The 27,867-nt window shown below is 50.8% G+C and overlaps 1 protein-coding gene across 1 annotated transcript; it reads right to left on the reverse strand.

The window, feature by feature from the left end:
- DLL1 (delta like canonical Notch ligand 1) lies at window positions 1-27,867 on the reverse strand. The gene is made up of 11 exons (XM_056853322.1): window positions 27,864-27,867; window positions 26,589-26,710; window positions 11,010-11,342; window positions 9,110-9,170; window positions 8,621-8,878; window positions 5,427-5,487; window positions 4,371-4,501; window positions 4,071-4,240; window positions 3,749-3,965; window positions 285-1,077; window positions 1-138 (listed from the first exon to the last, which is right to left on the reverse strand). Exons 1-11 carry the CDS (start codon window positions 27,865-27,867, stop codon window positions 9-11), a joined length of 2,280 nt encoding a protein of 759 aa, XP_056709300.1. The 3' UTR covers window positions 1-8.

Consider the following 27,867-nt stretch of genomic DNA (forward strand, 5'->3'; position numbering starts at 1 on the left):
TCAGCTCGCTAGGTAATACCAACCTCTGTTGCTATGATGCATTCATCTTTCTCTTCTGATATGACATACACCGACTGGTACTTTGTATCTTTCGAAGTGGAATATACAGATTCTGGTCGTTTCCTTTCAGAGGTTTCACTGTAAAAAATAAATAAATAGGGGGGAATAACACATGCCAGAATAAGATGGATGCTTTTGCAACCGAGTAGAAAACTCTTCTCAGCACTTTGCAGGGAGAGTGCTCACCCATCCATCACCACCAGATACTCATTGCAGTTACATACCTCTTTAACTGTACTGTGCTTTTCTCCTCTGCATCTGAATCGTATGTTTCACACTTAGCCTCGCCTTTGCCACGCTCTTCTTTCGCAGAGTCCTCGTTCTTGAGTTCGTGCACCAAATTGTAATCCACTGATGGGTATCTGGCTTTGTAGCCATTTTTGTCGGCGTGATCGCTGTGAAAATCTACTTTCTTATTGGTGTTCTTAATCTGGGTAGCACCAATGACGCTTATGGAAATGTCCTTCTCCCGCTGGCAGTTGGCCAGATTGTTCATGGTCTCCGCTTCGCTTCTGCCCACGTCAGATGGATGCTGCCTCTTCTGTATTTTGAGTCTGAAGCAGACGACAACGGCTGCGCAGCCCAGCAAGACCATCAGGACCAGCAGAATCCCAGCACACACTGCAATCCAAGGAAACTGGGAACTCTGGCCTTCGGTATACTTCTCAGTGATGTCAACAATGACTGGCCCCGGAGGTGGTTCCGGGAGCAAAAACTGGCAGTTGTGGCCACCGTATCCTCGAGCGCACTCACAAACATAGCGGTTGTTCCTCTCGTGGCACGTGGCTCCGTTGTGACAAGGGCCATGCTCACATTTGCTGACTGGAGTGCTGCAGTTCTTTCCGCTGTATCCCGGGGGGCAAGTGCACGAATAGTCATTGATCCCATCTTGGCAAGTCCCGCCGTTCAAGCAAGGAAAGGAAGCGCAGTCGTCCACGTTATCGTCACAGTGCCTTCCAGTGAATCCAGCTTGACACTGGCATATGTAAGAGTTCCCAAGGTCAACACACTGGGCTCCTACAAGACAGCAGAAATGGCAAATGATGAATATATGTGCCCAACACGGAGAGGAAATGTATTGCCCATTGCATAGGCATCCTGAGCTTTTTCCGAGGGAGATCTAGGATTCGCTTATTTCATCCTCTCAACATCCCTAAGAAGTAGGTGAACCTGAGAAATTAGGACTGTTCCAAGGTCACCTATGCTCCATCATGGCTAAGTGGGAATTTCAAGACAGTGGCCCAACGCTCTGTTGGCTAGCCACCTTGAATACACACAACAGACGAGATGTAAGTACTTAGGAAAGTTACTCTTTCTTGTATGCTTGTGCCATATGCTTATGTATTTTGTTTTTGTATGCTTTTGTATGCTGATGCATGCCATGGGTTGTTCTGCTACTTCATATCTTCTACCGTATTCTAACAAACGTGCAGAGAAAGCCATGTTCAGGTCAAGTCCCGAACTTCAGACTGGTGATCTTTAGAAGCACAGAGTACCCAAGCCAGAGTATTAAACTGGCCCAGGTAATTGTTTAAAATCTCATTAATAACTAAGATATATCGTTATGCTTCATGATATTTAATATGTGCTAAATCCAACCACAAATTGTAGAGTTATTTCTTTAAGTCATAGAATTGGAAGCATCCCAAATATTATTTTATTCACGTTTCCTCTGAAGAGCTACCCAGCTGAATCAGACCAAAAATCCATTTAGTCCAGCATCTTGGTTTCAGCCAGATGCTCCAGAAGACCTACAGAAACCAAAGCCTCACCCAGTTGTTTCCCCTCCCCTGCAACTATTATTCATTTGGCCAACTGCCATTGATGGGCCTGTTCTCTATGAAGCTGTTTAGCCTGCCTCTAAAGCCAACTAAGCGAGTGATCACAGCAAGTTCTAAAAGTTAATTGTTTGTGTGTGCAACAAAGTGATTCTGCTCTCATCAACAGGTGATCTTAATTTGCCAGACATTTTAGTTGCAAGCAGAGCTTTGGGCCTGATCTGTGTTATTTCAGTGTCAGGTTACTTTCACAAATGTTAAAAAACCTCCGCCCAAATGCTTCTTCAGCCTTCACACCAGCGCCACAGTGCTCTAGAATACCAGCACTCGTGTGAAGACAATTACCTGTGTGAAAGACATCTGCAGTTATAACTGGCAATCAGGTGTCCTCTGGAATGCACGCTTGTGAATAGGCTCCTTATCTCTCTCACTATTAATAGGCACGATCCAGTTAGAGTTAAGCAATTTCATGTCCTATAGGATCTTAATGAGACTTTCAGTGCCAAACTGTGGCTGGATAGTGCTTAATCTGCATAAATTTTAAAAACTGAGCAGGGTTTTCATAAACAGAAGAGCACAAGAAAAGGGAGTACATAAGATTTTTAAATTAAAAATAATTGGACCAATTCATTCAGCAGACTTTTCGTAGACGGTATTTTAGGATATTGGGGAAAGTAATAACGTGTCACTACCCCCTCATGTGAAAAAAAAACCCAATCATATAAAACTAGCATGACAGAAATAATATTTTCTGAAGAATTAGATTTCTATGTGAAGGTAGAGGTTTTTAAGTGTGAAAGGAAAATTTCATACATGCAGCCTTCCATCTACAGCTAGGAGTGAAACAATCCAGGAAACAATCCAGCAAAGTAAAGTCACACTGAAGTCCATGGACTATTCTTTGAACCATAGCCATAACACTTCTGAGGCGGTTCTCCCTCTGACTGATATCAGTGGAACCTTATGGAAGGTTATTTATGTGGACTGATAGTTTTAACTTTGGATCCAATGAACAGAACAAATTCACAGGTGGGCTCTGTTCCTCATTCCTCCTGCAGACATACATCAGCAGGGTGTGGTGGTTAAGAGCGGTGGTCTGGAGCGGTGGACTCTAATCTGGAGAACTGGGTTTGATTCCCCACTCCTCCACATGAGTGGCAGACACTAATCTGGGGAACCAGGTTGGTTTTCCCACTCCTACACATGAAGGCAGCTGGGTGACCTCGGGCTAGTCCCAGCTCTCTTAGCCTCACCTACTTCACAAGGTGTCTGCTGTGGGGAGGGGAAGAGAAGGTGATTGTAAGCTGCTTTGATTTTTCCTTAAGCGGTAGAGAAAGTCGGCAGATAAAAACCAACTCTTCTTCTTCATCATCCCCCCAAAAAAACTGCTCCCAAAGGTCAGTCGACCCTTGCAAACAAAGAAGGATGATGTACAAACTGGGGATGCTGCATCTCAAGGACCAGAAAAAAATCTGCTAAACCCTTCCAATTTAGTTTTTCCTTGTTCTAAGTGAACCTTGAGAATGATTTGGCTAGGCTTGATATGAATTAAATAAATATGATAATATGAACAATTCAGGACAATCGTCACAGCAGTGGCTCCTAAAGTTAACACACATCCCTTCAAATGCCAGGCCAAGGTTTGCATGTAAGAGGCATGCCATCCCATCACAGCCAATGAGTGGTCAGGCTTTTCCAAAAGTTTAGGCTGCAACCTTACATACTCTGCTTTGGGAATAAGCCCCACTGAACTCCATGAATATTTTTAATCCTACTCTTCCCACTTGATTAGAAGAGGGTCCACACACTACAGGACATTAAACAAACTTCTAGGGGAACGTCACTCTCTCACTTCCCATAGAAGCTCAGGCCAAAACAGTCATGAACTTAAAGGGGCTGGTAGAGCTTACCATTAGCACAGGGAGTAGAACTGCAATAGTCAATTTTCTTTTCGCAGTTAAATCCAGAGTAGCCGACTGGGCAGTGGCAGCTGTAGCCACCTTCTGGGTTGTCTGTGCACCGGCCTCCATTGAAGCAAGGGCCGTCTGCACAGGTCATGGCCCCCAGCTCACAATTCTTCCCATAGAATCCAGGTGGGCAAGTGCAAGAATAGCTGTTTTCTAGATCCTGTTGGAAAGAAAAGCGCTGTGCTGAGAAATACGTCTTAGCACACGGAGATGACAGTAAACCTGTCTTCAGGCCATTGCAAAATAATTAGCTTCTTCCACTTACAGTACAGCTCCCTCCATTCTTGCAGGGATTGGCGTCACATTCGTTGATTTCAATCTCACAGTTGGAACCGGTGTAGCCAAGGCGGCAAGAACAGGTGTAGCTCCCTTGGCCGGTGTTGGTACAAGTGGCACCGTTCTTGCAAGGCTTGTGGTGAGTACAGTAGTTGAGATCTGCGGGATGCGAAGGTGAGAGGCACACCTGAAAGGATGCTTGTGGCTTCGCAAGCACCTTACACGGCCTGCGGAAGAAAGGCCGAGAAAGCCACGATACTGTAGAGATAATCAAAGGTGAGGAACTTACCCTGGTTACAGAAAAGGCCACCCCAGCCTTCCTGACAGTTGCATTGCCAAGGCTGTTGACAGGTGCCATGGAGGCAACCTGGGTACCGGATGCATTCATCACAGTAACGCCCTTGCCAGCCAACTCTGCACCTAGAAAAGGAACGGCGACAACCACACACAAATTTAGGACAGGCAATAGGATTCTGGAATGTTATCAAAAACTGAAAACACTGAACAGAGGTACAGCCTTAATAAGAAGAGAACACACAGCAACTTTTCACTTCTTAATTCAAGAATAACCAGTCAATCTTTCATTGCCCATAACTCCTCATTGTTTTCACTGGCTTTAGTCACCACCTTGATATAAAAACTTGACATCCTGATCCTAAGCATGTTACCAGTTCAGTGGAATGTATTCCCGAGTGCTTAGAATTATGTCCTTAAACTTCACCTACTTATTTAGTTATCCGAATTCTATTCTGGCCTTGCTCCAAGAACTTCAGAGTTGGATGACCTGAAGTATCCCATTGGATCGTCACAAGACCCTGTGAAGTGGGAACCTGCTGTCCCAAGGGTCACCCATGTCTACAAAACAGCAACAATCTAGGTCTCCCTGGATCACAAGTCAACACATTCTTTTCCACACTACACAGCCTCTCCTCTTGGTTACCACCACAACAAAACCGCCCCCATTATTACACAGAATAGTCAATAAATGGTAGCATTGATGCTCATTTTGCCATGGCTCTAATATTAATTATTTATATCCCAATGCTCTTGATCAATTGGTTGGCTGGACACAGAGTACTTGAAACTCATTTAGGCTATTACTATTGAATAAGTCCCTCTGAGCTTTTATTTCCAGATCTATATGAACATGCTTGGGATGCCAACTGAAGTGAAAATCACTGGCAACAAGGGTTGATTTCTGGACTGACAACTTGGTTCAGAATTTTTTGCTTGTTTGTTTTAGATTTCTCATAGCCCCATCGTACAAAAATGGATGACTTTGAATCATCTGTCTGGGATCTTCACATCATGTTTACAGCAGAAGGGAAAGACTCTGAAAACTTACTTGCATTCCCCAGGCTTGTCACAATATCCATGCTGCTCGTCACACCCAGGCAAGCAAATTGCTGCAAAACAAAACACAAAACACACGTTAAGTTTTTTATTTGGGTGGGGGGTTAAATTATTGAAAGAGTTTGACTCAGAGTTGAGCTCCTAACAGCAGTTGACTTAATTTTTGGAGCTTGGCGCGAGTATATGGATCTTGATTGGTAACTGGGCGCTATGCTATGCTCGTCAGTGAGGACGGCCACCCCCATGCAACCATACTAAGGGGAATAAGAGAACTCACAACTGCTCCCTTCCTCACAGCTCCCACCCGCCTTTTCTTCCCAGTAGGGGTCAGAAGTCCCCCTCGCCCCCCCCATTCTATGCACACAGCTCCACCTCTTGCTGTCCTCAGAAAGTGTGTGAGCGTGTGTGTATGCGTGCAGATAAGGGTGGACAGCTGGTGTGCAGGGTGCCAGCCAAGACAGCTGCTCTATTGTCTATTCTCTCCCAGCAGCTGCCCCACTGCAACAATACCCCCAACCTCTTGCAGCCAATCAGGGCCAAGATGTGCTTCCTCAGCAGCCTATCCCTGCCCAGATCTAATCTATGGCACGCGCGTGATTTCTCCGGCAAAGAGGGGAAAAAACTTTTTTCTTATTCAAATAAATAAGTCTAAAGTTCTTTCACACACCCCGAAAGGGAGGGGGGTGGGGGCTGGGGAGCACAGGCATAGTAAAGAGGTAAAGCAGGCCAGCAGCAGGAGGGAGGGAAGACTTGTGCTCATTACTTCGCCTGGTTATGGAACTCATTAAGCAGGCACTGCAAGTTTTAATTCAACAAAGCGAGCTGGAGACAATGACGGGCCCAGAAGAAGGCGAAACAGAAGACAAGGAGAAAAGCTGGGCTGATAATCAAGATGGCCATCCAAGAATGGACTGAATGAGGCAAGCCTGCAAAATTTGCTTCGCTTTCGGGATGACATCATTTCCACCCCCCCATCAAAATGTGCCGTGTGAAGTCCAGCTATTTACCCATAAAACAGAGGAAAAAGAAGCCACAGGACAAGGTGCTTCCGAAGGGAATCTACACTTAAGAACTGAAAGGACTGGCTTTCCTTGAACAATTCAGAGACTTACTTTCTCCTCCCACCTACATCTGATGAGACAGAGGGGCACAGTACTCACCACTGGGCATGAAAGCTCAAGCTCCCCGTTTCCTACACTGGCGGTGCCATCCTAAGCAGAATTCGACCTTTCTAAACCCATGGGCTTCAACGCACGTCCAAGGGTCTGACTGTTCAGGACCGAACTGTCAGTTGTGCCATAAACAGTTTGCCCTGCCAGCACTCAGGGTAATGCACAGACCCTGGCCCAGCGTGAGGACACTGCACAGGCTAACATATGTGCGCCCGCACACTCCACCACCAGCCATATATGGCGTATCGAACCACAATGATGGGGATCCACATAGCCAATTCAGGCACACCTAAGAGCTTGAGGATGCCCAGTGGGATTTTTGAGTTTCTCTTGGAACAGCAAACTCCTGGGCTATATTGTACTCTGCTTTCAGAAGCCCCCTCAAGTGCTAAGAAGGGGTTTGTTGTGCAACATGGGACAATACTTAAATGCAAGTACAAACATACACACCCCAGAACGAGTGATGCAATCCTTTGGATCCCGGCCAGTGCTTGGCCCATTACTTTCAGTGTTACTGCTTACCCTGGCTTGAGGGGCTTGGACAGCTACATACAAAGTTCTCTTTTCAAGCTATAAATACATCCTAATGCATATTAGACTACGCCACTATATTAATGTGTGTATGCAAATGTATGAGTGAAAAGAGCGACAAGCCTTTTTCATAGCCTTGCTTCATTCGATACCGTTAATCAATACATTTCCTTTCCGCCAGATACCACAATCCTACCTAGTGCTATCATTAACGTTAAAGAATTTCTACTAACTACCCAGTCAAAACTCCAGATAACTTCTAAGGAAGGCTCTTTCTTAAGTGCAAATCAGATCCCAGGGAAAATCAAGGGAAAAGCTTCCACTGACTTTTCCCTCGGATACTTTCCTTTGATGGATGTATTTTTGGCCCGGTGTTTGGGAAAAGCGGCCGGGCATTAACAAGAACCAAATGCAGAAGTGAAAAATTCAAGCGTTCCGTCATTAGCATGGATTTTGGAAATATTCTGAATCTTTGGCTTTCAGCTCTGCTGAACTGCAAGTTTAACAGGCATCAAGATTTGAAAGGAAAGACCCAGAGCAGGAAATGTCTATGACAACGCACTGTGAATAGGGCGCTCTATATCAGTATGGCCCTAGTAAAAGGTACTAAGGATTAAATAAGGACCTTTCTCATACGTTAAAACTATGTCATTTAGAAGATGAGGTGAAAAACTGATTGTGAAAGGATACTTCATTGAGATTGATAATGCGTTGGGGTGTTTGCTTTATATGGATCTGTAGGTAAGACAGTGTACCGAGGTATACCAGTCTAAGCCCATTGAACTTAAAGAGCTTAGACTTCAGTAACTTAACAAAGAATTGCGCTAGGAATGGCGCAGATATGTTTGACGTTAATTGACATAATTGACAAACTGCAGGAAATGTGTACTGTTTTATACAAGTTAATGTATGTGTTTGATCAGTGTATATATCTTGACATTTCTAAATTTGGCAAATGCTGTTAGAGAACAAATCCAAATATTTGAAGGTTGTTCTAACCTGCTGGCTATCACTTTTCCACCAACTCAGGAGAAAGATTTTTTTATTTATTGAGGGAAGAAGGGAGAGAGAATACATGCTTAGCTCCCTCTCACTAAAAATCAAAGGAATGTAACGTTCTTAACACAAGCTTGATCATTCCCATAAATTTGTGAGCAAGCAGTCTTGTAGGGCCTAGGGGCCTTCTTCCCCAGGGCAAAATCATGCATGTACTGATATCAAGGGAAACTGTGTTGTTAGTAATCTAACTATTTTGCAATGCTAATTACATTTTATCTGACCTTGTCTTGTTTACTAATGACTAGATCTGGGGTTTCATGATACTACTGCTGGGTTGTTGTTGCTGTTTTAAATTTTCATGATCAAGTCCACCTGCTGCATTAACCACTCACTGAGTGTGATACTAAGCACTGGACACTGAATGGGACACGTCTGCCCTTTTCTAAATGCTCATATGCGCATACTTTTCATTGTGGACACTCACGGTCAGTGCAGTACTGTCCCTTCCAGCCGGGGTTGCAGACTTTCTCCCCACGTTCTCCGCAAGTGAAGTGACCAAAAGCGTCATCTCTGGGGCGACAGAAGACGGAGCAGCCTTCCCCATAGTAGTGCTCGTCGCACACAAAACGGTAGGAATACTTGAGGTCCGTGCGGCCGCTGCTGTGCAGGTCCTGGGACCATTCTTCCCCGACGGTCAAATGTCTCTGGGTGGCCAGGCGGCTAATGAGGCGCTCTGGATTCTCTGCAATGGGAGAGGACGAGAAGAACACCAATGCAAAATTAATTAAACGGAAAGGGCCGCTTTGCATTTGAGACCCAGAAGTTGTTGGCGTGGGCAGAGAGGGGGGGAAATGCTTTGCCGGCATCACACTCCTCAGCACAGGTGGAAACGAGGCTCCTTAAAACAATCCCACACTGAAGATACAACTGGAGGTGCGGCCATTGTGAAGTCTGCCCTTGCCAAACTATTTACCTGTGTTGAGGTCATCGGGAGAGTCCGTGTGCAGCGCTTCAACGATGAGGGAGAAAGTGCCCTGGAAAATAAAATTCAAAAAGAACACAAGAGACAATGAGAACAATTGTCCACAGTCAGCAGAATAATGCCATCACAGGCTACAGCCACGACAGGAATATATGTGCCCAGCCAGCATGACTCCCTGATCCCTGACTCCGTCAGGCCTGTTTTCACTTTTCTCAAGGAAATGGCAGAGCTTTTTGAAAAGTTGTTTCCTGGCCTGTTTTTTCAGCCTGCCCCTACAGGATGTGGTGTTAAAAAGAGCAGGGAAGGGAAAGGGGAGGAGGTAATGGGAGGGGCAGGAGAGTAGCTCTTCACACTTCGCTCTCCCCTCCCAGCTTTGCACACTGAGAGGTGAGGAAGGGGGGAACTGGACAGAAGCTCAAGCCTTTGGGAATTTCAGGCAGGACTGACAATGACATCGCCATTTCCATAATGGGAAGACAAGGGAAGTGAAATCACAATAAAGTATGCTCTGCCACCCCTATTATCATCCTTTCAGCAGACTGTCTGAAGCAAATGAGACACAAGCTCCCAGCCAGCTTGCCTCATCAAAATTTCAAAACATGATGGACTCTGTCTAAAGCACTAGCTCTCTCTCCTGTGGATTTCCATGAAAGCGGAGAGAGTCAGAGATGAAATGCGCATCATGGCAGATCGAACTGCAGCATTCTAGAATAAAGGATGCTAGGTTCACATGAGGAATACCGCTTACATTATATATATATATAAAAAACATCTAGTAGCCTCAGTTGTCCACTGCACTCATCTCTCAGCCAGTGGGCCAGGCAGGAGCATAACTAAAGTCTTGGAAGAGTAAGTGCAAAGTCTTGGCTTCAAAGAAGATAAGGATAACATGGAGGGAGCACAGGCCTGAATTTGGGAAGCAGACATCCTTCTTTAAATTAAGCACATTTAAAGGTGCAAATAAAACCGTTTGTAAGAAGCCACTCTTATAGTCTACTTGACCCCAAATGAATACTATTCCCTGGTTCTTCTCACAATCATCCCATCCACACATGCATGCGTTCTTAAAGCATTAGAGTAACCTCAGACCACAGTTTAGCCACCCTACTAAAAAGCCAGGGAATTTTTGCCAGTCTTCTGTAGCTTGCATGTGTGCAGAAGGGTTGACTGCGGCCCATGTTTGTGGCAGTGAACATGTATTAACCAATCTGGAATCCTAACTATGTAATCTTCCGCAGGGAGGAGCAATTCGAACCTGCGGTTGTGCAAACATCAGTAGGTATAGTTCTCCAAGCTATGTAATCTTCTGCAGGGAGGTGCAACTCAGACCTGAGGTTGTGCAAACATAAGTAGATATAGTTCTCCAAAATAACTAATCTCAGGCCATTTATGCACAGGAGGTTTTGCCTTGGATTTGCTGCTCAACAGATGCACATTTTCTCCATCCAGGTTCTCAAAACTCAAAAATAAGCCCCCAGGCCTAGTTTTGAGAATTCGGTTGGGGGGAAAATGTACATCTAGAGAGCGGCAAATCCAAGGCAGGACCTCCCGTGCATAAACTCAGTGTCTAAAAGGCAGGTTGGCCAATGGGTCCAGAACCTGTGTTAATTATGCAACCCACATCCTACTAAAATTAATTGGGGGGAATCTAAAAACGAAAAGGCATGAAAGATTTTGCCTTGGATGGGGAAAATGTGGGTCTAGAGAGTGGCAAAACCCAAGGCAAAACCGCCCGTGCATAAATGGCCTGTCTGCATTGCACGGGAGGTTTTGCCTCTGCACAGGGGCTTTATTGTTGAGTTTTGAGAAGTCGGATGGGGGGGGGGGAAATGGGCATCTAGAGAAGGCCAAACCTCCCGTTTGCCCCAGCGTTGAGGCCCGTTGCACTTACCGGCCAGGTGAAACCGAAGGGAAAGCGGATGGGGTTGCTGAAGGAGGGGTCCCCGCCGGCGGTGCTGTCAGGCACGCTGAAGGAGTTGGCTCCCAGCACGGGGGTGACGGCGCTGCCATAGGTGCAAGGCGGCTCTGGGGAGACGCTGCTCTGGTAGTGCTTGAGGCACACGCGGAAGAAGGTCTTGCAGTCGCACTGCTGCAGCGAGCTGGACGCCGGGCCGCCAGGCTGGGCCGCCCCGAGGCCTCCCCGGCAGCAGCTGCGGTTGCCCAGCAGCCCTTTCTTGTTGACAAACTCCTGCAGTTTCAGCTCGAACACGCCGGAGCTGCCAACCTGCAGGGGGGGAAAGGAAGGGAGGGAGGCCTGGTAAGAAGCATGAATGGGGTAAGAGAGCGGGAGGCGAGATGAAATACGGGGGGTGGGGGCGGGGGGAAGAGCCCGCACATTTTTATCAATGGGCGAAAACGCACGGTCGCTTTATCCGCCTTTAATCCCCGATTTACGCACGTGACAAATAATGCACTTTCAATCCGGTTCCGATGCACTTTGAAGCTGGATCTGACTGTGCGGAACGGCAAAATCAGCTGTCAAACTGTCGCTTTAGCCTCCTTTAATCCCTGTTTTAGCCAGGATCGAACGCACATTAGGCGAAACGCATGCGTTCGGTCCTGGCTGAATCCTGGCTGAAACAGGGATTAAAGGAAGATAAAGCGACCACGCGTTTTCGCCCAAAGCGCATCGAAAGCGGATTGAAAGTGCATTATCCGGTATGCGCGGAAGTGCCAAACGCATGCGTTTCGCCTAACGCGCGTTCGATCCTGGCTGAAACAGGGATTAAAGGAGGCTAAAGCGACCGTGCGTTTTCACCCAACGGGTTGCAAAGGGCACGTGCGGGGAGTCAGGCGCTTAACACCTCCCCCACCCCCCCCTCCAGGAAGGTCGCTGGGACGCTCCGATAGGGGGCAGCGGCTGTCCGCGCTTCACGTGTTTCCACCCCCCCCACCAACCGGAGTTCCGCTAATACCCGGGCACTCCCCCCCTCCCCTCGACTCCCCGAAGCGCTCTTCACACGGGCCCAATAACGCGCTTTGGCACCCGCGCGCCGGCGGATTTGGCCCGCTTCGCCCCCGAAGCGCGCGGAAAGCGGCTCGGAGGCGCGGGATCCGGCACGTGTGAAAGGGCGCCGGCGGCGGCGCGCTGCTTCTGGGGGGAAGGGAGAAAGCGGGGCGAGATGGGCGCAAAACGCCCCGGGAGGTTTGGCCCGGGGTTCGCCGCTCTCTCGGTGCGCGTTTTCCGCTTCCGAAGTCTCAAAACTCCGCACCGGGGGGGGGGCGCTTATTGTTGAGTCTTGGGCGAAACCGCACGTGTCGCTTGAGCCTCCTTTCTTCCCTGGTCCAGCCAGGATCGAACGCACGGACGTTCTTCCCTGTTCCAGGGCTGAATCCTGGCTGGAACAGGGAAGAACGTCCGTGCGTTCGATCCTGGCTGGAACGTTCGCGCGTTCGATCCTGGCTGGAACGTCCGTGCGTTCGATCCTGGAACGTTCGCGCGTTCGATCCTGGAACGTTCGCGCGTTCGAGCCTGGCTGTATCCTGGCTGGAACAGGGAATAAAGGAGGCTCAAGCGACCGCGCGTTTTCGCCCACGGCTGGGGGGGGGGGGATGCGCATCCAGAGAGCGGCGAACCGCGGGCCAACACCCCCCCCCCCCGGACGTTTTCCCCGCTCCTCCCCCCGAAGCCAGCCGGGCGACCCCGAGCTAGTCACGCGCTCTCCGCCCCACCGGGTTCGATTCCCCACGAGCGGCGGCCGCCGGACTGGGTCGGCTTCCCCCCTCGGGCACGTCACAGCTCTCTCCGCCCCACCGGCCTCCCCGGGGGTCCTGCGGCAGGGAAGCCGGTTGGGAGCCTCCCTTCTCGCCGCCCCGCTCTTCCCCTTCGCTTGGGCCCGCCGGCTTCCCCCGCCCCCGGGGCGAGGCGGACCCCCGGGACGCCCCCCCCCGCGCCCATCCCGCCCCGCACGCTTACCCGGCTGGGCACGAGGAGCGCGCAGGAGACGAGCAGAGCCCACACCGACGGGCCTCCCCTTGGGACGGGGGTCGCCATGGGGCCGGAGGAGGGAGCCGCCGGGCCGCTTGCGCCTTCCGCCGAGCAGCCCGGGCACGGGACGTCTCCGGGGGCTTGGCGAGGCAGGTTCGAGCCCCCGCTTCTCCTCCTTCGCGCGAGGCGGCGGCGGAGACGCCCGACAGCTCTCCGGGAGGCCTGGAGGGGAGCAACTTTCCGCCCTCGGCCCCCCCTTTGCCTCCTCCCCGCGGGTCTCGCCGCCGCCCCGGGGGCGCTGCGCTCTCCTCCGGCCGGGGAGGCGGGCGAGGAAAGCCGGTTAATTCCCAGAGGCGGAGAATAAAGCCCCCCCGAGCAGCAGATGCAAACGGCCGACGCGCTGGAAAGCCCTCCGGGGGACCGAGGAGGAGGAGGAGATAATTCCCTGCTCGCCGCTCCCCTTGCAGTCCAACCTTGCAGTGTAGGCGCGCGGGTTTATTTTTTGGGTTGGGTGGTTGGTTGGTTGGGCTTTCCCCTGGCAGGATCCCAAGCCCCAAACGGGGAAGGCGGCGGTGGTGCTGGGGGTCCGAGGCTCCCGATCGCCCCTTCCGACGAGCGGCTGCTGCTGCTGCCCCCCCTTCTTGGGTCCGCTGGCTCGGCGGCGCGCTGCGGCTCTGCCCGCCGTCGGCCGCCCGCCCGCCTTATATCGCGCCGGCCGCCTGGCTAATGAGATGCAAACGAGCCTCTCTCTCCCCCCCCCCCGATCTGGCAAGAGCGGTCACAAAGGAACCGCTTTCTCCCCCCCCCCTTCCCCGGCCCTCCTCCCGATGGATCGCCAAATGGTCAGTGAGCTGTAAAATGGGCAACCCTCCTCCTCCTCTTCCCCCTCCTCCCGCCCCCCCAAAAGAGGAGGGGGGGCTCATTGACATTCCTGCGAGTTCGGGGACTGCGAGGATCGAGCCCCCCCCCCCCGACGGATGCGCGCAGACGCTCCCCCCCCCCTTCTGCTCTTAGGAGACAGCAAGGGACCAAATGTCCCCCGCTCCTCTGAACGCAGGGGAAAGCCTTCCTCTCTCTTCCTCTCTCGCAGCTTTGATCTGGGACCGATCTTGTTCCCCAATTGAACAATGATCTTTAAAAAAAAAAAAAATGGGTAGCCGTGTTGGTCTGTCTGCAGTAGTAGAAAAGAGCAAGAGTCCAGTAGCACCTTAAAGACTAACAAAAATGTTTTCTGGCGGGGTAGGAGCTTTTGTGAGTCAGACAGCTCACTTCTTCAGCAGTAGAAAAGGGCAAGAGTCCAGTAGCACCTTAAAGACTAACAAAAATATTTTCTGGCAGGGTATGAGGTTTCACGAGCCACAGAAGTATCTGAAGAAGTGAGCTGTGGCTCACGAGAGCTCATACCCTGCCAGAAAATATTTTTTGTTAGTCTTTAAGGTGCTACTGGACTCTTGCTCTTTTCTACTTTTTAAAAAAAAGTTGTAAAAAAATAGTCTTTTGGCACGTGGGTGCCTTCCGAAACCGAATACCTTCGACCTGACACGTGGACCCAAATTATATTATTTTTCAGGTATTCTGTGCTCCCGAGCTGGAAAGGGGGGAAGGAGACCAGGCGGGGTGGAATCCACCTGGCGGAGAGCATCCTAAGTCTCCGGGGAGCACGCCCTAGTTCAGGATAACAGGACCTCCTTCTGAGTAGACCTCCTTAGGCTTGGTCTGGCCAGCTCTCTAAAGAGGGCCCCTCCAAACGAGGGTGCAGATGTCAGAGGCATCCCGTGATCTTGGGGAGGGGGGGATAAGGTCCCCCCCCCAGCACGCTGGGCGAGCTTCCTCGCAGTTTTCAAGAACTCTGCAGAAACCTCCGCGCCCCTTTTCCTGATCATTATGCGGAACACACACACGCACACCCCAAGACTTTCATGCTCAAACAATCCGGGAAAGACCCATGTGTTTAAGTTCCAGGCGGGGAAGATGCGGGAGGGATGGAGGGAGGCTGGGCTGGGTAAACAGTCCTGGTTTTTTTGCAGGCCAAAAACAAAAAAACCAGACACCTCCCACCCCCATCCTCCAATTCTTGGGTACACTGGCAATCCTCAGGACAGCTCCTCTCAATTTTTTCTCCCCTTCCTGTATGAAGATCATCATCCCTCGCTCTCCCTCTCTGCCTTTTTCCTCCTTCCAGCTTAGTAAAGGGGAAAAAAAACGGGAGTTTGGTGTGTGTCATTCGCGTGGCTGTCATTAAGGCAGTTTGTTATTATGGGAGGCCTGCATCAGTTGGCCCTTTGTGCTCTCAGCTGTATGGTAATGTAGACAGCACCTGCTCCCTTGCACAATACAAAGGAGAGAAAGAGCTCCCCTCCGCGCACGCTACTGCCTCTACAACAATGTGCGCACATTTTTAAAGAAATCCCTTCCAGCTTTCCTTCCCCTCCCTACCTCCCCCCCCCCCAAAAAAACTTGATGCCAACCGTCACCTTATTATTTTTTTTACACATCCATCAGACACTGGAGCTTTTGTGTTGATTAAAAAAATAGGAAAAGAGTTTTCACTACTGATAGACCCAGTCCCTTTAGCCTTCCTTCCCGTCAGTAGGAAAGTAGGATTTTTTTTTTAAGTTTTATGGTAACTAATTTGGAGTTGATGGAGAAGGGGAGGGGGCTTGAGGAGACAGGGAGGGGATTTTTGTTTTGTTTTGGGGGGCTTGTTGCAAAAACACCTCTGTAAACAGGCAGACCCAGTTGGCTGGGGTTGGGGCTTCATTGGGATTCAAGGTGTGACTTCCAGTGTAAACGTCATTTGAATTGCAACAGAGCCTTTCAGAGGGCAGCTTACGCGGGTGGGCAAGAGAGAGGATTGGGCCACAATGAGCGGCCTGTAGGTAGGGCCCTCTAAAAGTCTTCTTTATGGCCACTTTATTGGGTGGGAACGTGCTTTTGCATGAACCAAATGTGACTTTCATTGAAGCAGATGTCTTGATCACAAATTACCTTGCAATGTGGGAAGAAGGAAGGGGGGGAAGCAATCTGAAACACTTCTTCAAGTCTGATCCCTGGTAAAGGCCAATTAAAAGAAAATCACTAATTGAATGGGCATTGAAGAGGACTAGCCTATCTTTCATGGCACTATCGGAGTGGCAGGCTTCCTAGACTAACGTAGTAGGTGTGCTGCTCTCTGCAAGGGACTCTGAAGTTACACACTATAAGGATTTGCCACAACTCACTGGTAGGGCAGCCAAGCACTTGTGAGGGAAAGTCCTATCCTATTTAATGGAGACTTAATATATGGAAACCCGCAGCTGATGCTTTTCATGGCAAGGAGGCAAGTAACCTCACCTGGTAAATAGTATCCCCATTAAACTTCTACTAAAGAGACCTTTTCTCCAGGCTATTGATAATCCTGAGATCTGAGGGCTCAGGCTAGCCTGGGCCATCCAGGTCAGGGCATTGACAATCCTAGGACACGTTTTCTCCAGGCTATTGGCAATCCTGTGTGTGGTGCCATCAAGTCACAGCCGACCTATAGCAACCCAGTAGGGTTTTCAAGGCAAGAGACTAACAGGTGGTTTGCCATTGCCTTCCCTCTGCATAGCGACTCTGGTATTCCTTGGTCTCCCATCCAAGTACTAATCAGGGCCGACCCTGCTTAGCTTCTGAGATCTGACAAAATCAGGCTAACGTGGGTCATCAAGGTCATAGCATTGACAATCCTAGGGCAGAGCAAAGCCTTCGCCTACAGAAGGAGCTGGGTTTGATGCTCTAGGTAGCAGGGCTAGTACTTGAGGCCTTGGGGGATTCTGTCTTTCCAAGAAAGCGGTGCTGGGCTGGATAGACCAATGGGTTCACAGAAAAGGTGGCTGCACTATCTTGCCCTAATATTACTTTGTCCTTAGCTACAGGTAACCCCAGGAAATGCATTGGACTGCCTTGCTAGATCAGATGAAGTCTTGGCATGCCAACAACAGAGCCATCTACATGACATCTGGAAGCTTACAAACCAGGAGTGGTAGAGACAGCTGTTGTGTTACTATCTTTGAGCATCCAAGAGATTCTGTCACCTTTCTAAATAGCTTTATACATGGTTTTCCTAACATTCGATCCCAATTAGCATCCATATATTAAGATATTGGCTTTAGAAATGCAAAGCGATTAATTCCTGTGCTAGCTACATCCTTTCTCTTTTTCCCCCAATAATGAAATGCATTATCTTGTTGAGAAACCCAGAGATAATACTGGACCCTGGAGGGAAAAACATGATGAGGCAGAGGTTTACTTCAGTGGCATGGGGCAGGTGAAGAGATTTAGAAGAATGTTGCTCCCAAGTCAAGTCTCCTTTGTATCCTTACTTTTCTCCCAAGATGTTTAAGCATAGATAGGAATAAATGTTAGCTGCTCAACAGCTCTGGGAAGTAGTTGAAGCTAAAAGATGGCGGCTGGCTCAAGGCGAAGAAGAAGAGTTGGTTTTTATATGCCAACTTTCTCTACCACTTAAGGAAGATTCAAAGCAGCTTACAATCACCTTTCCTTCCCCTCCCCACAACAGACACCCTGTGAGGTAGGTGGGGCCGAGAGAGCTCTAAGAGAGCTGTGACTAGCCCAAGGTCACCCAGCTGGCTTCATGTGTAGGAGTGGGGAAACAAATCCAGTTCACCAGATTGACGTCCGCCGCTCACAAGGAGGAGCGGGGAATCAAACCTGGTTCTCCAGATCAGAGTCCACTGCTCCAAACTGCTGCTCTGAACCAATACGTTACAGCTCAGAAGGCATTTGAATCTGGTTGTTCTTCAAGCCCTGTCTAGCCACTGTGCCTCTCTAGATCTCACGTGGGCTCTGGAGGACAAACCAAGTTAACAGAGTCTGAATGAAAATGAAACAGAATACCAGTGCTGAACACGAGCACCGACGTTGAATATGATAAATAATTAAGTGAGACACAGAGGGGTGCGAGAGAGTTTTCGAAAGAAGCACAGAATTCTAGACAGAATAAGGCAGCTAGTTCTCCGCAATGAACAGCAAGGGGAAAATGACACATATTTTTTCAAGCAAATATTAAATTTTATTTGTTGGCGAAGTCCCATTGATGGCAAAGGACCTCTGTTTCACATAATGTGCTCAGAACTGGAATGCCTGGCAAGTAAAGGCCTTCAAAGCAGAAAACAGGCCCATCCGTCCCTTAGTCCCCTTAAGCCAGGGATCCTCAAAATGGTGCTGGTGGGTGCCACGGTGCCCTCCAACATCTTGGTGGGCATCAAGTGTTTTTAGAAAGTGGGTGGAGCCATGTGGGGCTCTTGCCCAGCAAAGCTGATTGGACACTGAAAATTTGATTGGCTGAGCAGTGCCAACTCCTCTTTCGAGTGTATTTTTGCATCACCCCTCTTCTCCCCTTTACTTGGGCTTCCTCTCAGTGTGTGGCTTTGCTTCCTGGGGCAATCACGGCACTGCCTTTTTGTGACTGCGCCCACCACCCTGGGCCAGGATCCCAAAGGTGCTCAAAGGCACAAAAAGGTCGGGGACCCCCCTCCCCTAAACCAAGTCAAAATCCTGCACTCTACCAATTACATTCAGATGCTCAGAGGGTGGTACAAATAGGCTTTCAGGGACCAGCCTTAGAGCCTTGTTTTGGATTTGTACATCTTATTCTGGATTAGGCCACTTGTAACCTGGGGTAGTTGATCTACCTTATCCCTTCCACCTAATACTAGAGGAAATACTGGGGGGGGGGGGCTGTGGCTCATTTTGTAGAGCATCTGCTTGGCATGAAGACGGTCCCAGGTTCAATCCCCAGCATCTCCAGTTAAAGGGACCAGGAAAGGTAATGTGAAAGACCCCTGCCTGAGACCCTGGAGAGCTGCTGACGGTCTGAGTAGATGATACTGACTTTGATGGACCAAGGGTCTGATTCAGTATAAGGTAGCTTCATGTGTTCAATACAATAATTTGGGGAGGGGCCATGGCTCAGTGGTAGAGCATCTGCTTGGCATGCAGAAGATCCCAGGTTCAATCCCCGGCATCTCCAGTTCAAGGGTCTAGGCAAGAAGGTGACGTGAAAGACCCTGCCTGAGACCCTGGAGAACTGCTACCAGACTGAGTAGACAATGCTGACTTGGATGGACCAAGGGTCTGATTCAGTATAAGGCAGCTTCATGTGAAAGCAATGCACACGGTGGATTTTCTCCCCTTCCTGGAGGCCTATATCTACCCAGTAGACATTGTAGTCGCGACCAAGACAAGCCAGGTGTGAACACAGTAAACAGGTTGTGCTGGATGAAACAATGCCCTTCCCCGTCTTCGGGTAGGGGCACAAAGGCAAGAGATGCATTCTCGGTGCCACCAGGGATGTCCCCTTGCCGCAGACCGTGCGTGGAGCTAGAGAGCCGCCATCCATCAAGAGCCCGGCCCTCCTTGGCCAGCCTGGAGAACTCCACCGTGGCTGCGGGCCCCACCTTCGAGCAGGCAGGGCAGGCAGCCCTCCTTCCCGGCAGGAGATGTCCCCCACCCTCACCCCCACAGTGTAGCATCATCGGGGAAAGGGGATTTGTCTTTGGCCATTTACGCACAGGAGGTTTTGCCTTGGATTTTGCCGCTCTCTAGATGCCCATTTTCCCTATCTGAATTCTCAAAACGCTACATGGGGGCAGTTAGGGTTGCCAACCTCCAGGTAGTAGCTGGAGATCTCCCACTATTACCACGGATCTCCAGCTGATAGAGATCAGTTCACCTGGAGAAAATGGTCACTTTGGCAATTAGAATCTATGGCATTGAAGTCCCTCCCCTTCCCAAACCCTGCCCTCCTCAGGTTCCACCCCAAAAACCTCCCTCCGTGGCAAAGAGGGACCTGCCAACCCTATGTGTGTATGTGTAAAGTGCCGTCAAGTCGCAGCCGACTTATGGCGACCCCTTTTTGGGGTTTTCATGGCAAGAGACGAACAGAGGTGGTTTGCCAGTGCCTTCCTTTGCACAGCAACCCTGGTATTCCTTGGTGGTCTCCCATCCAAATACTAACCAGCTTAACCTCTGAGATCTGATGAGATCAGGCTAGCATGGGCCATCCAGATCAGGGCAACCCTACGGGGGCTTATTTTTCTGAGTTTTGAGAATTTGGATGGGGAAAAGGTGCATCTAGAGAGCAGCAAATCCAAGGCAAAACCTCCCCTTCACCAATGGCCATTTGAGACGAGCTTGAAAGGGGAGAGACGGAGGGAGTCCCCTCCTCTGAGCTTCCTGGCTTGAAAGAAAAGTGGGAAGGGAAAGTTAACACGCGCAGGGGCTTAAAAACCTTCCCTTCTCCTGGTCTCTCTCTCTCTTCTCCCCCCACCCCCAAGAGCGCCAGAGCTTTCACGACCCTCCTTGGGCTCTCCAGGATTTGTTAAATTGACGCGGCCCAGATTTCTCGATTAGGAGCTGAAAAGGCGTGGTAAAACCCATCCGAATACTGCCCCCCCCCCAAAAAAAGCGCCCCTTCTCTCCCGGCTGTAATTTATGCCACGCGATTCTGTGTTGGGGAAATCAAGCAGAAAGCTCCTTTTTTTTCCCCTTGACTCCCCTCCCCACCTCCCTCTCCTCTTCGACCCCCCCCCAATCCCTTCCTTGTGCCCCCCCCCCTTCAGATGCTGCCGGGCTAACGGGGGAGACTGTTTAACTTAAGTGTTTCTATAGGAGGCTGTTGTAGTTTAACTCCTGCCCACCAGTAGCTGGGCCGAACAAAGGAGGGACTCGAGGTCTCGCCATTCATCCTTTCTCTGCGCTTTAATTTTCATTGATTCCGAAGACAAGGGGAGCCCTCAGGGATCCCAGCTGAAGGGGGGGGGGATGACACGCCTTTAGACGCGATCGGCCCCCTAGCCGGCCATCTGCTCCTCGCCAAATGGCGTTTTTTCACTCCCAGCCCCTGCGTGTCTCTATACTCCTCTCTCACACTTCCAGCTCCAGTCCCGAAGGAGTATCTCCATCCCCATAGCCATGCACACAGGCAGCTTAAGTTAAAGTATGCGGAGCAGATTCTCTCTCCCTCCCCCCCCCCCCAACACTTTGCGGTGGTTGCAAAGACCGCAGAGGCCATAAATCCTTACCTGCCTCATTAAGGGCCGCGGCGCAACCCCCTTCTTAAATGCTTTTTGATTTCTCTGCAAATTTACTGTACCACGACGCCGGACTCGTTAGCCAACAGAGAAGACATTAACCGGAGAGGGGCTGTGGCTCAGTGGTGGAGCATCTGCTTGGCCTGCAGAAGGCCCCAGGTTCAATCCCGAGCATCTCCAGTTCAAGGGACTAGGCGGGTAGGTGATGGGAAAGACCTCTGCCTGAGACCCCAAGAGCCGTTGCCAGTCTGAGTAGACAACGCTGACTTGGATGGACCAAGGGTCTGATTCAGTATAAGGCAGCTTCATGTGTTCGAAACAATAATTTGGGGAGGGGGCCTGGCTCAGTGGGAGAGCATCTGCTTGGCCTGCAGAAGGTCCCAGGCTCAATCCCCAGCATCTCCAGTTAAAGGCACTGGGCCAAAAGGTGATGTGAAAGACCTCAGCCTGAAACCCTGGAGAGCCGCTGCCTGTCTGAGTAGATGATACTGACTTGGATGGACCAAGGGTCTGATTCAGTACAAGGCAGCTTTTTGTATGAAGGATTCCTGCCTGCAGGAGGAAGCTCTGCAACTTCTTGGCTCCCTCCACAAGGCTTGCGCAGCCAAAACATCAAGAAAGGTCCATATGTGGAAGTCCACATCCTGTCTCCAACAGCGGCCAGTCACCTGCCTGCAGGAAGCCCTCAAATGAGATCTTCCCTCTGTACATTGCCCCAGAACATAGAGGTTGCCCTTACCCAGCATGGCTGATGGACCCCTGATGAACCATATCCCATGAATTTGGCTAATTGTTTCTGATAGCCCTCCCCACATCTTGTGGCAATAAATTCCCTAAGGTCAAGGGATAGGGTGTGGTTCAGTCATGCATCAGCAGCCCCGTTTCCCCATGCTGGTTCATACAAAGTTGAAGGATATCTGTACACTGGATAACTGGCCATTGAATGTGTGCCCTTACTCCAGTGGAAAGCATGGGGTTTGAAGGGTGCGTATGCGAGGTGGAAAGCTTGTCTGTAATGTTGTGTGGGCCTTCAAGCGATTCTTCACTTGGCGTGTTCCCAAGCTCAGACGGTACAGGATCGCTACAGCATGCAGATTAGCACACTCCATGGGACTGTCAGCTTTGAGGTTTCACTGCTCTCTGGTGATGGTCTGTGAAAAGGGCCTGCATTGCTTGAAAGCTTGCCGATTCCTTGTCCAAAAGAAAGCAGCCAAGGAGGACTGAGCTTTCCTGCTCCTACTTCGCGGCCTTTCTTTATCCCAGGCCATTTATGCCTGGGAGGTTTTGCCTAGGATTTTCCGCTCTCTAGATGCACATTTTCCCCATCTTAATTCTCAGCACTCAAAAATAAGCCCCCCTGCAGAGTTCTGAGAATTCAGATGGGGGAAAATGTACATCTAGAAAACTGCAAATCCAGGGCAAAACCTCCCATGCATAAACGGCCCCAGTCTCTGGCCCCTGGGGCTCTGTGTAATAAACCGCCCTGCCAGAGAGAGAGCTCTTCGCCTAGTCCTGGTTCTTCCATTTGCAGGAGGAAGTGTTGGGGGGGGGGGGTTTCCTCTGAAATCATAGGGTGTTGCTCTCCTCCTGTGTGGTTAGGGCCAGGAGACTCTCCTTGAGCACCCACAACTGGAGCGGATGAAAGAGTCACATTCAGAGAGGGGGGCCAGGAAGGCCAGCCCGGAGTACCACGCCTCAAGAATCCCCCACCCTGTTAAAAATTCATGGGACTTGTGGGGGAGTGCTGTGAAAAGGGCCTGCGTTGCTCTAAAGCTTGCCGATTCTTTGCCCGAAAGAAAGCTGCCCAAGAGGACGGCCTCTCCCGCTTCGAGCTCGTCTTTTGCCCAATCCTTGGGTCTTACTGTTTACAAGCGTAGCCTGGGTTCTGTTCTTCTACGCCACCAGATCGGGTACTTGCAAGAGGAACGTGTCCCTTGCCTCCCAAGGGCTGCCAATGTCACCATATTCCTGTTCCAACAAGAAGCTGTTACTCAGATAAAACCTCAGCTTTAATCACAAACATAATAGCCTTCATCGTGAATAAAACCTCTCGCTGCCCCTCATTCTCAAGGAAGCACGTTTAGTACGCCAGCGGGGCTTCTTGGGAAGAAGCTGACTCACTGGTTTCAACATCCCTTGTTAAAAAGGCAGAGAGATACATCGCTATCCCATGCAGAGTCACACCTGGCCCTTCGACTGCTAGTGACGTCAAAGGACTTAGGAGGGTGTGTAACTTTACCTGCGATGGCACGGTTAGGATCGCAGCCTGTGACCCACTTGCAAAAACCACCAGCGACTGTGATTGGAGGGGACCCTGGGGCAGTTCCATCCAGCGGACCTTTATTTCTAAACACGTGCTGGGAAAGGGGACACACGCTCAAACTGGGCGAGTTTGAATTAGCCATTGCAATACGTGTCTGTCCGCTCAGTCAGGAGCGTTGCTTATTCGCCACCTCCGCGGCTTGTTATTTGCCAAGGCGCAAAGCCAGGCTCCGTCTAATGCAGGCGTTGATATAGAATCATAGAACTATAGAGTTGGAAGGGACCCCTAGGGTCATCTAGTCCGACCTCCTGCACAATGCAGGAAATTCTGAACCATTGCCTGTACCTTTTTTATTTATAGTCCCCCTTTCTCACTGAGACCCAAGGCAGATTACAAAAACATGAAAAACGATTCAATTAAACAGCCAAGATCTCTCATAAACAAGGCAATGCTGTTGGGCGAGGATTTTGCGTGTGTGTCAAGTGCCTTCAAGTCGCAGCCGACTTATGGCGACCCCTTTTGGGGTTTTCATGGCAAGAGACTAACAGAGGTGGTTTTGCCAGTGCCTTCCTCTGCATAGCAACCCTGGTATTCCTTGGTGGTCTCCCATCCAAATACTAACCAGGGCTGACCCCGGGCGAGGATCACACAACTGAAAATAATGCAAGCAAAAAACCCCTAAAGCACCAAAATGTTCCCCGCATCTCCCGTCCACCTGTCTTGTGAGCATCACGTTACAGATCAGTTTAATGGACCGCAAGGGGCGCTGCTCCTCGGCAGCCTGGAACCAGGCTATGGTTTAAAGGGAGCCAGGTCAGAAGCCACAACCTGTTGAAGCCAACGGGCCAAGCTCTCGTGCAGTGTGATAGCTGTGGATTGAACCCTGATGCGGAGTACCTTTGTGTGTGTGTTAAGTGTCGACTCATGGCGACCCTATGAATCAATGTCCTCCAATACGTCCTATCTTTGACAGCCTTGCTCAGATCTTGCAAACTGAGGGCTGTGGCTTCCTTCATTGAGTCCGTCCACCTCTTGTTGGGTCTCCCTCTTTTCCTGCTGCCCTCCGCTTTTCCTAGCACGACGGTCTTTTCCAGGAGTACCTTTACGGAGGGTAATTTACCCAGCCATCTCTGGTGGCTGTTGCAGGGGACACTTATATCGCCGTCCGAATCCAATGGACTAACCAGTCCTTGGAAGCAAATGGTACTGGAATTTGTAAGCACGTGTTGAGGAGGATCGAGGTCTCAACAACACGCGACCCCCGGAGTGGTGATAACCGATCAAAGTAAGCGACGTGCGGATAGGGCTTGCAAAAGGGGGACCAAACTGCATTATGTGATCTCAGGAAGCATTTTTTAAAAATCGGATTCTGGGCGACTGCGCAACCCGCTTGGGTGCCTTGTCACTTGCTTGGCGTGGGTGCGAAAGAATGCCTGGAATGCTGGGGGGCTGTGGCTTAGTGGTAGAGCCTCTGCTTGGCATGCAGAAGGTCCCAGGTTCAATCCCTGGCGTCTCCAATTAAAATGACCAGGCAGAAAGTGATGTGAAAGACGGATGCTGACTTTGGGGAGGGGCTGTGGCTCAGTGGCAGAGTATCTGCTTGGCATGCAGAAGGTCCCAGGTTCAGTCCCCGGTATCTCCAGTTAAAGGGACTAGGCAGGAAGGTGAAAGACCCCTGCCTGAGACCCTGGAGAGCCATGGAGAGTGGTAGAGCCTCTGCTAGGAAGGCACTGGCAAGCCACCTCTGTTAGTCTCTTGCCATGAAAACCCCAAAAGGGGTCGCTATAAGTCGGCTGTGACTTGACGGCACTTTACACACACACACACACACACACACACACACACACACACACACACACACAGAGCCTCTGCAGAAGGTCTCAAGTTCAGTCCCCGGCATCTCCAGTTAAAGGTGATGTGAAAGACCCCGGCCTGAGACCCTGGAAAGCCGCTGCCGGTCTGAGCAGACAAGACTGACTTTGATGGACCAAGGGTCTGATGCAGTAGAAGGCAGCTTCATGCATTCCTGTTGCGTAGGAGAGGGGCGCGATCCTGAAAGAGGGGCGTGCCCTCGGGGCAGCGGTCTCCAGAGGGGGCTGCGGCCGAGTTATGGCCTCAGTTCCTCGTCTGCGAAAGGGGCCTGAAAAGGACCCACCCCCGAAGAACGGAGAGCCAAAGGCTTTTGGCGCATCAGCCGCTCCATCTTACTGGGAAGGGAACCTCGCCCAGCGTTCACCTCCCCGGGTGAGCAAAAGTCCATGTACTGCAGAGTCAGCCTCCCCGACGCCTGATGCCCCGCATCCCGAATCTGATGTGGATTTGCCGCTCTCTAGATGCACATTTCCCCCATCCAAATGCTCCAAACTCTGCATAAGGGGTTTATTGTTGAGTTTTGAGCCGGGGGGGAAATGTGCATCTAGAGCGATGGTTCCCAAACGTTTTGGGCCACCGCCCCCTCGGCTTCACAAACCTTAGCGCCCCCTACCCTATCCAACACAGAGATGAAAGGGCCCACCTGTAACACACACACCAGGCTGCCCCCTTGCCTCTTAGTGCCCCCCTAGGTAATCCCACCGCCCCCCCTCCTGCCCACTTTGGGAACCACTGATCTAGAGAGTGGCAAATCCAAGGCGAATCCTCCCGTGCATAAATGGACTCCTCTCCCCCCCTCTTTCCTGCCTCCTTCTGCTTAGCATGTGTACTCCGCTGAAAATTGACGTGGGAAAGGATTCCTGCTCTCCCGAGACATGTGCCGTTGCGATCCAAGCCTTTCGCACACGCGCAACAACCAAATGGGTGGACGGGAGAGAGGGACATGGGGGGGAGAGAGAGAAAAGTTGGGGGGGGGGGTTACAGTCAAGCGACTGCTTCTGTACCAACGCGCACTCCTAGATGCGTGCAAACGGCCGGGATCTGTTTTTTTTTTTTTTAGGGGAAGGGCGTGCGTTAGTTGCGCAGGCAGGTTTGAGGAAAGTTGCAAAGGCATGTGCGGATTAGAATGAGAAAGGGCGGTCGCGTGGCTCAGCTGGCACACAGAGAAGCCAGATGATAGATAAGCAGCGCGGGGGCTCCCCCTTCCCCCCTCCTAACCCTGGGCGCGCTCTCTCTGTCTCTTCTTCACACACACCCCTTCTTCAAAGCGCAGCTCATGCGCTGCGACCGTCTCCTCGACTCCCATTTGCATCACAAAGCCGGCGTGTTTACCTGGGATCCTAGAACCGACGGGGCATTCCTTTGTCTCCAGATCAGATTGCTGCAGCCAGCTGCTCCTCCCGGCCCCTTCCTTGGGCCAATCTCATCGTGGCCCCCTCCCGTTCTGGTGCTGACTGGAAATCAAGGGGCAAGACCTGGGCCTGAAAGGGGGGGCGCGTTGCTGATGGGTGAGCCAGCTCTGTCTTGCTCTGCCTCCTAGAATCATAGAGTTGGAAGGGGCCACCAGGGTCATCTAGTCCAACCCCCCTGCACAATGCAAGAAATTCACAACTGCCTCCCCCCCCCACACCCCCAACGGCAGGGTCTACCCAGAGGTCCTCCCCCCACCCTTCCCCTTTTCTTTCTTGGCCATCTCCAACTGGAAAGGATCATGGGCCCAATGCTCTTGCCAGGGGCTGAGGTCCGTCGCGTGCCGAGGCCTGCCCAGGGAACATCTGCCGGGGCCTTAGCAAATAACCCAGCAGCGATGGGCCGCAGGGATATCAAGAGAGATACCTTCGAGCAATGCAAAATGCAGCAGAGCCACCCAGACAGGTGGCTGGGCCCTGCCCTCCAGCAGATTGCCTGCCAGGCTGTCCAAGAAAGGGAGCCAACGTGGTGTAGTGGTTAAGAGCAGTAGACTCTGATCTGGAGAACCGGGTTTGATTCCCTACTCCTCCCCGTGAGCGGCGGTGGCTAATCTGGTGAACCGGGTTGGTTTCCCCACTCCTCCACACAAAGCCAGCTGGGTGACTCTGGACTAGTCACACTCTCTCAGCCCCACCTACCTCACAGGGTGTCTGTTGTGGGGACTGGGGAGGGGAAGGGAAGGAGACTGTAAGCCGGGTTGATTCGCCTTTTAAAAAGGTAAAGGTCCCCTGTGCATTCCTGACCCAGGTCGTGAGCAGAGCTTTTGACTGCAGTACTGCGGCTTAACACTCTGCGCCACGGGGCTCCTTGATTCTCCTTAAAGGTAGAGAAAGTCAGCATATAAAAACCAACTCTTCTAAGTCGCGACTGTTTCTTTTGAGGAGGAGCGCGTTGGCACTCCGGCATGTGCACAACTCAGCCTTGAGGGCTGATTTCTGCTGGCCTGGGGGCATTTACTCAGCTGAACATGTGAACTGGCTGCGTGCACGGATGAGGAGTCCATCAGCTTTGCCTGGTATCTGAAGAAGTGAGCTGTGACTCACCAAAGCTCCTACCCTGCCAGAAATGTTGTTAGTCTTTAAGGTGCGACTGGATTCCTGCTCTTTTCTACTGCTGCAGACAGACTAACACGGCTACCCAT

The sequence above is a fragment of the Euleptes europaea genome, chromosome 7, assembly GCF_029931775.1.
Source record: "Euleptes europaea isolate rEulEur1 chromosome 7, rEulEur1.hap1, whole genome shotgun sequence".
NCBI classification, from domain to species: Eukaryota; Metazoa; Chordata; class Lepidosauria; order Squamata; family Sphaerodactylidae; genus Euleptes; species Euleptes europaea.

Excerpts from the sequence above, each read along its gene's own strand:
- DLL1 (XM_056853322.1), bottom strand. Across the intron at positions 8,879-9,109 it reads TCCCGATGACCTCAACACAG|AGAATCCAGAGCGCCTCATT; the intron begins GTAAATAGTTTG and ends CTCCCATTGCAG. Across the intron at positions 139-284 it reads AGCACAGTACAGTTAAAGAG|TGAAACCTCTGAAAGGAAAC; the intron begins GTATGTAACTGC and ends TATTTTTTACAG.